This window comes from Glycine soja, unplaced genomic scaffold, assembly GCF_004193775.1.
Source record: "Glycine soja cultivar W05 unplaced genomic scaffold, ASM419377v2 tig00030559_1_pilon, whole genome shotgun sequence".
NCBI lineage: Eukaryota > Viridiplantae > Streptophyta > Magnoliopsida > Fabales > Fabaceae > Glycine > Glycine soja.
Genome location: NW_021143852.1, coordinates 1 through 11,066, shown reverse-complemented (window position 1 = coordinate 11,066; position 11,066 = coordinate 1). Strand labels below are relative to the sequence as shown.

General features: G+C 37.0%; 1 protein-coding gene across 1 annotated transcript; it reads left to right on the top strand.

Moving 5' to 3' along the window:
- The first annotated feature begins 491 nt into the window (after positions 1–491).
- On the top strand, positions 492–2,108 carry LOC114404388. Its single transcript, XM_028367367.1, has one exon. The coding sequence runs from the start codon at positions 492–494 to the stop codon at positions 2,106–2,108; it is 1,617 nt and encodes a 538-aa protein (XP_028223168.1).
- Positions 2,109–11,066: the final 8,958 nt, after the last annotated feature.

The following is an 11,066-nucleotide window of genomic DNA, read 5'->3' as shown; positions in this document are numbered from 1 at the left end:
TGATTTTCTATTGAATAGTTTAGTTTACATACCTGTCCATACCACGCACCAAACTTTCATCCAAAGGCACTTATTTACTGAACCACAACTTTACCAAGTAAAACAAGTTCCTCGAGAGTTCGATATTCGGTTCTTACCATTTTATACTACTTGTGCGATCTAGTGCACTTGCCGGTCATCGAATAAGTTTTTGGCACCGTTGCTGGGGAGCTTCTTTCTATTTGGAAAGTTTAGTTCAGTTCTTTAAGTGCCTATTCTTTATTCTTTAATTATTTGTGAATATTTGCTTTTGATTCATATTTGTTTTCTTCTTGAATTGGATAACCCCTATTGCTGTCAGTATTTTGTATGCATAGATCTCCTGCAGGTAGTTTAGCTTATCTGGAAGAATAAGCTCAATCTTTTGATTCAACATCATGGAGATTATTATTTCCGTTCCACTAATAACTTGTGATTTTTGCCGAAGGGAGCATTACCAGGATAATTGTTATATGTACTCCACAAATAACTCTGGGTGGAGACAGTTAACTCCCTATAATCAGTATGAAGAGCAAAGAGTCCCCGATCTTGACATTGTGTTTGCAGAATTCATGGCATATCATGCTAGTTCTAAAGCTAATCATAATGCAATACAAAAGCAGGAGATTCAATGTGCTAAAGTTTTTTTTGAAGATTATCAAGGGGAACTAGAGTCACAATTCTACTATCAAAATGAATTAGAAAGGAGTTTCAATCTGGACATTTTGTTAATGCAATTCAAGGATACAATTGGATCAATTCAACGGGCATTTAAAAGTGCAGAAATTCAGGTTGGTAAGCTGGTAGAAGAAGTGACTCAAGCTATGAGCAGAAGAGAAGAAGAGATTGTAAAGGTTGACACTCAAGAGGAGAGCCCTGTGAATGAGCATGATTTAGAAGAAGAAGATAAGGAGAAAGCGCAACAATGGAAACAATGCTTACAAACACACACTCAACAAGAAGATAATTTCCAAGTTAACACATGTTCTCATCAACTGACTATCAAAGAAGAAAGGCATGAAGACCATGAGGCTTCAATCATTCTAGGACAACCATGTCTGACATTTGCTAGTTGTGTTTTCGACATGGGTAAAGGTAAATTGGAACTGAATGTAGATGATCAAAAGATCTCGTTTGAATTAATTGAAGCAATAAAACACCCAGATGACAGTAAAGATTGGTTTGAAGCAGAAATATCGGAGCAGGAGATGAAATTAACAGCCTCAGCCATGATATTACAGACGCCTAGGGAGAAAGAATTTGAATATGTGACAGAATGGCTAGTCAATGAAGATGGAGGAAGAATGCTAGCTTGTATTCAAGAGCTGGGGGATCCAGACGATGAATCTATTAGTCATGTGATGCTTGAAGAATTGGAAAACAATAGACCAAAAGAAAAACCCAAAGTAGAATTAAAGACCCTTCCGGCACATCTAAAGTATGTATTCTTGGAGGACAATGAGACCAAACCTGTTATAATTAGCAGCTCCTTGCAGAAGAAAGAAGAGGATCAACTGGTACAGATTCTGAAAAGTCACAAAGCCGCTATTGGTTGGCTCATCTCTGATATAAAAGGAATCAGTCCCTCATATTGTATGCACAAAATTAATATGGAAGCTAATTACAAGCTAGTGAGACAACCTCAAAGATGGTTGAATCCAATAATGAAAGAAGAAGTAAGAAAGGAAGTACTCAAGTTGTTAGAGGCAGGGCTCATTTACCTAATCTCGGATAGTTCGTGGGTTAGTCATGTTCAAGTTTTTCTGAAAAAGGGAGGTATGACAATGATACAGAATGATAGAGATGAGCTAATTCCTACAAGAACAGTTACTGGGTGGGGGATATGTATAGATTATAGGAAGCTAAATGAAGCCACCAGGAAAGACCATTACCCGCTTCCCTTCATGGATCAAATGCTTGAGAGACTTGCAGGGCAATGTTTTTACTATTTCTTAGATCGATACTCGGGCTACAATCAAATTGCAATGGATCCTCAGGATCAAGAAAAGACAGCTTTCACATGTCCTTTTGGTGTATTTGCTTATCGCCGTATGTCGTTCGGTTTATGTAATGCCCCAGCTACTTTCTAGAGATGTATGATGGCAACTTTTGCTAACATGGTAGAGAAATGTATTGAAGTTTTTATGGATGATTTCTCTGTCTTTGGTGCATCTTTTGAAAATTGCCTAGAAAATTTAGAGAAAGTGTTACAATGTTGTGAAGAATCTAATTTGGTGCTCAACTAGGGAAAATGTCACTTTATGGTTCAAGAAGGTATCGTGCTGGGACACAAGATTTCTAGAAGAGGAATTGAGGTGGATAAGGCAAAGATTGAGGTTATTGATAAACTTCCACCTCCAGTTAATGTTAAAGGCATACGAAGTTTTTTGGGTCATGCTGGATTCTATCGGTGATTCATTAAAGACTTTTCCAAAATTGCTAAACCACTGAGTAATCTGCTGAACAAGGATGTTGTGTTCATGTTTAATGATGAATGTTTAGAAGCCTTTAATACCCTTAAAGCCAAGTTGGTCTCTGCTCTTGTGATCACAGCACCAGACTGAGGACAAGAGTTTGAATTAATGTGTGATGCAATTGATTATGCAGTAGGTGCTGTGCTGGGACAACAAAAGGGTAGAATTTTTCATACCATTTACTATGCCAGCAAAGTCTTGAATGATGCTCAGATCAATTATGCCACCACTGAGAAAGAATTGCGGGCAATTGTTTATGCACTTGAGAAATTCAGATCTTATTTGGTGGGGTCAAAAATAGTAATTTACACTGATCATGCAGCAATTAAATATTTGTTGTGCAAAGCTAATTCCAAACCATGACATATCAGATGGATATTGTTACTTCAAGAATTTGATTTAGTCATCAAGGACAAGAAGGGGTCAGAAAATGTGGTAGCAGACCACTTATCCAGATTAGTCAATGAGGAGGTCGCTTTAAAGGAGGTTGAAATAAAAGAAGAATTTCCTGATGATTTTTTGTTTTTGATTGCAGAGAGACCATGGTTTGCTGACATGGCAAAATTTAAGGCAGCTGGGATCATTCCCAAAGACCTCACTTGGCAGCAGCAGAAGAAATTTTTCCATGACGCACAATTTTATATATGGGATGATCCACACTTGTTCAAGGTAGGTGCAGATAATCTCCTCAGAAGATGGGTGACAAGTGAGGAAGTGATGCAATCCTACCCCGCAAGGGCATTGGATAGAAGATTCCAAGTAGATTGGGCCAGAGATCCAAGGGAAGGCCCTAGGGTTCTCATTAGCCTTAGGGTAGATTTCGAGCCCATGGGCTAAGTATGAGCCCACTTATCTTTATAAATATTAGAATAGGTTTGTCCTTCGTTTGGGCCTTGTATTTTGGCCATTCTAGTAGTATAGAGTTTTAGCCTTGTATTTCGAGGCATTTTGAGTAGTCTTTGTAGTAGGAATTTTTTTTTTTTGTATTTTCATGTATTTTGTCATGGGGGTGAGCTTAGTTATTATCGGGGGTGTGTAACTAAGCTCTAGCTTCTCATCTCAAGGAGGTGAGCTTAGCTATTAGAGAGGTATGTGTAGCTAAGCTCTAGCTTCTTTAGGAATCTTCTTAAGGAAGCTTCTCAAGGAGGTGAGCTTAGTTATGAGAGGGGTGTATGTAGCTAAGCTCTAGCTTCCCAAGGAAGTTTTCTCAAAGAAGCTTTTCAAGGAAGTTTTATCAAGAAAGCTTCTTAAGGAAGCTACCTAGTCTATAAATAGAAGCATGTGTAACACTTGTTGTAACTTTGATGAATGAGAGTCTTATGAGACACAACTCAAAGTTCAACTTCTCTCCCTTTTTCTTCCTTCAATTTCGTGCTCCCCCCTCTCTCTTTCTCTCCCTCTTTCTTTTCCTCCATTGAAGCATCCTCTCCATGCTTCTTATCCAAGGCTCATCTTGGTGGTGAAATTCTTTCTTCCATGGCTTATTCCCTAGTGGATGGCGCCTCCTCTCACCTCTTCTCCTTTGTCTTCCACTGCATTTCCATATTGGAAAATCACCATTAAAGGACCTCATTGAAGCTCAAAGATCCAGCCTCCATAAAAGCTCCCCAAGCAAGCTTCCATCAAGTGGTAATCAGAGCACAAGAGCTTCAAGTAGGTGCTCCTTAAACCTCAATTAATTTTTTTGCTTTACTTTCTCTTCCATTGTTGTTTCTTCATTTTTCTTTATGTATCTCCTCACATGTCTTGTGATAAATGTTGTTAACATGATTCTTTAGAATTTCCACTGATTGATCTTGCTATAGAATTTAGATTTCATTTTTTATGGTTCAAATTTCTTGTTCTTGTTCTTGAACCTTGAATTGTGTTGAGTTTAGGTTCCTTTGAGTTTTGTCTTGTTATTTTTTGTGGCTGAAACCTAAACCATAAAATTCTTACAAAAATATTAAAGTAGAAGAAAACCTCAAAAATCTAGAGTGACTTGTTCACCTATTGTAGTTTTGTCATAGAAGTCATGTTTAGTCATGAAACTTGTCACATAAGATTTCTTATGTTGTGCTGAATTTTTTTCTTGAGTGTATGAAATTAATTTATCCTATTATTTGATTTGAGTCAAATCTTTCATGTTAATTAGTCCTTAACATGTTCATGCAAAATTCTTAGAGAGTTTTTGATTGTGAACCTTTTCTTGAACTTTTAGGTTTCCTTTTGATTGTGTCTATTGTGAATTTGAGTTTTGGTGATTGAATTGCTGGCTGAAATGTTGATCCTAAGTGAATATTGAACTCTTAAAACTTTGGTAAACAATCCTAGTGAACTCAACATACATAGGAAGGTTGAAAGTAAGCCCAAGGCAATCAATATACCATTCTTAAAAAAAAATCGCTGATGCTGCCAGCTTGGACATACAAACTTGTAAAAGTTATTGAAAATTGGTTACTTTGAATTTTGAGCTGAAATTTTTACTGAATTTTCTGGACATCTGAAAAAATTTAATAGAAAAATAACCAGGTGGTTTGGATAAAAGGAAAAAATAATAAAAATCACACAAATTGGCAGAAAAATCAGTATCCAGAAAAAAAAAAGTGAAAGGGAAGTGTGCTTGTTGTTTTGGCTCAAACTTTATTCTATAATTGGTTCCTATCTTATACCAATCTTAGTTCCTAAATTTCAATTGAAAATTACTGTGAAAACAAGTGTCAAAGCTAGAGGTTTGTTGAGTCTTTTTTTAATAGTTTTTTTTACTCTACTCTAGAGTCATTCTAAGTTTCTCTTTGAGTCCTAGCTTGCTTCTATGTCCTTTACATTGCTTTAATTGTTGAATAATCCTTGAAAAATTGTCTTGTTAAAACTCCATTGGTTTAGCTTTCATTTCATTTTTTTTGGTCTTTGGCTATTGCTTGTCTCTTTGTTTCCTTATTTGTGGGTTGCCATATAGGGAATTGGAAGGAGGATTGGTGCCATCGCTTGAAGAATTTGAGTCAAGAAGCAAGGGACCAACCACCTTAAGAGTTATTGGACTAAGAAGCACTCCAAATTGAGTAAATCACCAAATAGAGAACAACCACCAAAATTGAGGACCATTTTGTAATTTTGTAATTTGCAATTTACTTACCTTCATTGCTTTCAAGTTTTGTAACAAAAAGGTCTTTCATTGGAAGTGTGTTGGGAGCCTCCAATAGGTTACCAAACATCCATTTGTGTATAATAATTTTAGGCAATTTTTCCTTAGGACAGTGAGTGTTTTGTTGGGAACCTTGAATGTGGTCATCCAAACATTCTTAGGATTCGCCTAGTTTACATTTCTTGTTTACTTTCATTGCTTATTTCCTTTACCTTCCATTGTCAAACCGCCTTGATAGCTTTCCTTTTACCAATTAGTTTTTTACCTTATCTTTCACACCTCTTTTAGTGTTTATTTTGGCTAGTTTCAACCATAGTTTCTTTTACCTTTTCTTTTCAAACCTCCAACAAGAAAGAACCACAACTTAGGAACCAACATGAGTCATCATTCATCTAGTGTTAATGGCGAGGGTACTAGTCATAAAGACCATTTATCTAGAATCTTAGATGAGTTGAGTTCCCTAAAGTTATGGAAAGAAAAACAAGAGAGAAAAGAAAAAGGGAAGAAAAGAGTGGAAGAAATAAGTCAAGATGAAAGAAAGAAAATAAGAGAGGAAGAAAGAAGAAAAATAATGAAAGAAATGAAAAGAGAAAAACATGCCTCCTATAGTAGTCATAACTCTTGCAAGAGCCTAAGTGAAGAACTTCGTGACTATTATGAAGGAAGTGTTGAAGCAAAGCTTCATGGTGAGTCAAATGTGATTCAAAGTTGTTTTTGATGATAACAATGATGATGACAAAGGTGATGACAAAAAGCTCAAAGATCAATCAAAGAACAACTCAAGTGAATCAAGAACAATTCAAGAGTTCAAGAATCAAGAAGAATTCAAGACTCAAGAAGAAAGCCTAGAATCAATAATCAAGAATCAAGATTCAAGATTCAAGATCTCAAGAATCAAGATCAAGATTCAAGACTCAAGATTCAAGAATAAAGAAAAGACTCAATCAAGATAAGTATTAAAAGGTTTTTCAAAACTTTGAATAGCACATGAGTTTTTGACAAAACCTTTTACCAAAGAGTTTTTACTCTCTGGTAATCGATTACCATATTGTTGTAATTGATTACCAGTAGCAAAATGAGTTTGAAAAAGTTTTCAAACTGAATTTACAATGTTCCAATTATTTTCAAAAAGCTGTAATCGATTACAATGTTTTGGTAATCGATTACCAGTGCCCTTGAACGTTGAAATTCAAATTCAAATGTAAAGAGTCACATCCTTTCACTTAAAAGCCTTGTGTAATCGATTACACTAATATGGTAATCGATTACCAGTGACCGTTTCTGATAAATCAAAAGATGTAACTCTTCAAAAAGGTTTTTGACTTTTTCAAATTGGTTTTAAGTTTTTCTAAAAAGTTATAACTCTTCTAAATGGTCTTCTTGACCATACATGAAGATTCTATAAAACCAAGGCTTTGTTTTGCAAATTAAATTAATTCCTTCATACTTTTTACACTTATTCAAACAATCCTTTACAAGCCTTGAATCTCTTTGAACTTCTTCTTCTTCTTTGTACCTAAAGCTTTATGAAGTTTTCTGGTTTTCTAAACCTTGAAAACTTGTACTATTCATCTTTTCATTCTCTTCTCCCTTTGCCAAAAAGAATTCGCCAAGGACTAACTGCCTGAATTCATTTTGTGTCTCTCTTCTCCCTTTTCCAAAAGAACAAAGGACTAACCGCCTGAATTCTTTTGTGTCTCCCTTCTCCCTTGTCAAAGAATTCAAAACGACACAGTCTGAGAATTCTTTTGATTCTCCCCTTTCCCTAATACAAAAGTGTTCAAAGGACTAACCGCCTGAGAATTCTTTTCTATCCCCATTCACAAAGTATCAAAGGTTTAACAGCCTGAGATCTTTGTCTCAACACATTGGAGGGTACATCCTTTGTGGTACAAGTAGAGGGTACATCTACTTGGGTTCGACTGAGAACAAGAGAGGGTACATCTCTTGTGGATCAATTCTAGTGGAGGGTACATCCACTAGGTTCAAAGAGAACAAAGGAAGGTACATCCCTTGTGGATCTTTGCTTGTAAAAGGATTTTTACAAGGTTGAAAGAAATCTCAAGGACCGCAGGTCGCTTGGGGACTGAATGTAGGCACGGGTTGTTGCCGAACCAGTATGAAAACTCTTGTGTGTCTGTTTCATTCTTCCCTACTCTTTTACTTTCCGCTGTGCATTTAATTTCCACTTTTACTTTCTGTTAAGTTTCTCTTCTACTCCATATTCTCTTAACAACATAAGTAATAGCCTTAGAAAAGTAATTTTTTAATTAGTAAAGGTTTAGGAATAATTAATTCAACCCCCTCTTTTTAATTATTCTGAGGCCACTTGATCCAATAGGAAGGCATAGGTCACATCTTAGACCTCACTCCCATAGGAGAGAAAAGGAAAGAAAGCCTTAAGAGGCTAACATTAACCTCCCATACTTTCATTGGAAGGACAATGTAGAGGCTAACTTAGATTGGGAAATAAGGGTAGAGCAACAACTTAAAAAGAAGTCTACGTCAAAATATTATGGCTCTCACTCTTATCCAAAGAAAGACCAAGGTCAAGGCATCTTAGGGGTGACACCTTCTAAGCCCAAATATGATAAGGGGAAGACAATAGAAAAGCAAGCCCCTAAGGCTAGTATGCAAGAGAAAACTAGCTCTATAAAGTGTTTTAAATGTCTTGGAAGAGGACACATTACTTCTGAATGCCCCACCACAAAAACCATGATTATGAGGGGCCAAGACATTTATAGTAGCCAAGATAAGGCTACTACTTCACCTTCCTCTAGTGAAAATGAAGAAGCAAAAGGGGAAGAATCTAGTGAAGAAATCTACCCCCAAGAAGAAGGACAACCATTAGTGGTTAAAGAGAAGTGTAAGGAGGTAAGTGTTTCCTCCAAGAGGTTAGCTAAAAAGGAAACTCATTTTACAATAAAGACAAACATTAAAGAAACTTTCCCTCTTAGACAACCTCCACATCTTCTCCTTTGTAAAAAGACACTTGTTAGCACTGCCACACCTCTTAGGCTTGAGGTTATTCCTCAAGTAAAGGAGTTATTGGATGAGGGTTTAGTTCATAAGAGCTTAAATACTTGTGCTTTGTTGGTGCCCAAAATAGGTATTAATAGGCACCAAATCCCTAAAATAAGTGATATGATGAATGTGTTGAATGTTGAGACCCTCTTTTGTAAAATCAGTCATGCATCCAACATCTTCATGATTCATGTACATAGGGACTCATTAGGTAGGGTTGTCTTATTTTTGGTTTTAATACAAAGATAGGTGCTCATATGGGACACCTTAGGTTTGTCATACTTTTTGGTAGGAATAATCAATATGAAAATACAAAAAAGGTATGTTTTATTGTGTTACTTTTCTTAATTTTTCAAATAGTGATCAAGGGGTTCCCATGAATCCTAAGAGAATAAAGGTCATTCCTGAGTGGCCCCACTCCACCAAGTATAAGAAAAATTTGGGGCTTCCATGACTTAACAAACTTTTACAAAAGGTTTGTCCCATATTTTCTATACTTGTAGCACCACTCATTGAGTTGGTGAGAAACCACATTCCTTCATGGGAAGATGCCCAGGAATACATATGTTTTTGTTCTTTTTACAGGTGTTGAGGGAAGGAGCCCAGAGTATGAAGAACCTCAAGATTTGAGGTCAAATCCTTTCCAAGGTGGAGGGAATGATGCAATCCTACCTCACAAGGGTATTGGATAGAAGACTCCAAGTAGATTGGGCCAGAGATCCAAGGGAAGGCCCTAGGGTTCTCATTAGCCTTAGGGTAGATTTCGAGCCCATGGGCTAAGTATGAGCCTGCTTATCTTTGTAAATATTAGAAAAGGATTTTCCTTCGTTTGGGCCTTGTATTTTGGCCATTCTAATAGTATAGGGTTTTAGCCTTGTATTTCGAGGCATTTTGAGTAGTCTTTGTAGTAGGAATTTTTTTTGTATTTTCATGTATTTTGTCATGGGGGTGACCTTAGCTATTATAGGGGGTGTATAGCTAAGCTCTAGCTTCTCATCTCAAGGAGGTGAGCTTAGCTATTAGAGAGGTATATGTAGCTAAGCTCTAGCTTCTTTAGGAATCTTCTTAAGGAAGCTTCTCAAGGACGTGAGCTTAGTTATGAGAGGGGTGTATGTAGCTAAGCTCTAGCTTACCAAGGAAGTTTTCTGAAAGAAGCTTCTCAAGGAAGTTTTCTTAAGAAAGCTTCTCAAGGAAGCTACCTAGTCTATAAATAGAAGCATGTGTAACACTTGTTGTAACTTTGATGAATGAGAGTCTTGTGAGACACAATCAAAGTTCAACTTCTCTCCCTTTTTCTTCCTTCAATTTCGTGCTCCCGCCTCTCTCTTTCTCTCCCTCTTTCTTTTCCTCCATTGAAGCATCCTCTCCAAGCTTCTTATCCAAGGCTCATCTTGGTGGTGAAGCTCCTTCTTCCATGGCTTATTCCCTAATGGATTGCGCGTCCCCTCACCTCTTCTCCTTTGTCTTTCGCTGCATCTCCATGGTGGAAAATCACCATTAAAGGACCTCATTGAAGCTCAAAGATCCAGCCTCCATAGAAGCTCTGCAAGGAAGCTTCCATCAGGAAGCCAAGGGTATATTGTGGAACTGTCATAATTCACCATGTGGAGGGCATTATGGTGGAGACGAAACAGTGGCTAAGGTCTTACAGTCAGAATTTTTCTGGCCAACGCTCTTCAAAGATGCCCATCACCATGTCTTAAAGTGTGATCAATGCGAAAGCATGGGAGAAATTTCCCGGAGGAATGAAATACCTCTTCAAAACATTATGGAAGTTGAAGTTTTTGATTGTTGGGGTATTGATTTCATGGGTCCTTTCCCTTCATCTGCAGGTAATGAGTATATTTTGGTGGTTGTTGATTACGTGTCTAAATGGGTGGAAGCTGTGGCCACTCCAAGAAATGATGTTAAGGCTGTGGAAAAGTTTATGAAGAAAAATATTTTTGCTTGATTCGGGGTGCCTCGAGTTTTGATTAGTGATGGTGATTCACATTTTTGTAATGCTCAGCTTCAAAAGGTGTTGAGTCAATATCATGTGAATCATAAGGTAGCATCACCCTATTACCCTCAAACTAATGGCCAAGCTCAAGTATCCAACAGAGAATTAAAGAAGATATTAGAGAAAATAGTGGCATCAACCAGAAAAGATTGGTCAATCAAACTCGAAGATGAAATATGGGCTTACAGAACTGCATACAAGACCTCAATTGGCTTATCTCCTTTTCCACTGGTGTGTGGAAAATCATGTCATTTACCAGTTGAAATGGAACACAAAGCATATTGGGCTCTGAAATTCCTAAATTTTGATGAGAAGGCATCTAGGGAGAAAAGGAAGATTCAACTTTGGAATTAGAAGAAATGCGACTGACAGCGTATGAATCTTCAAAATCTACAAGAAAGAGTCAAAGCCTATCACGATAAAAAGC

Coding starts and splice junctions, on each gene's coding strand:
- LOC114404388 (XM_028367367.1), top strand. CDS start 492: ATGTACTCCACAAATAACTCTGGGTGGAGACAGTTAACTCCCTATAAT.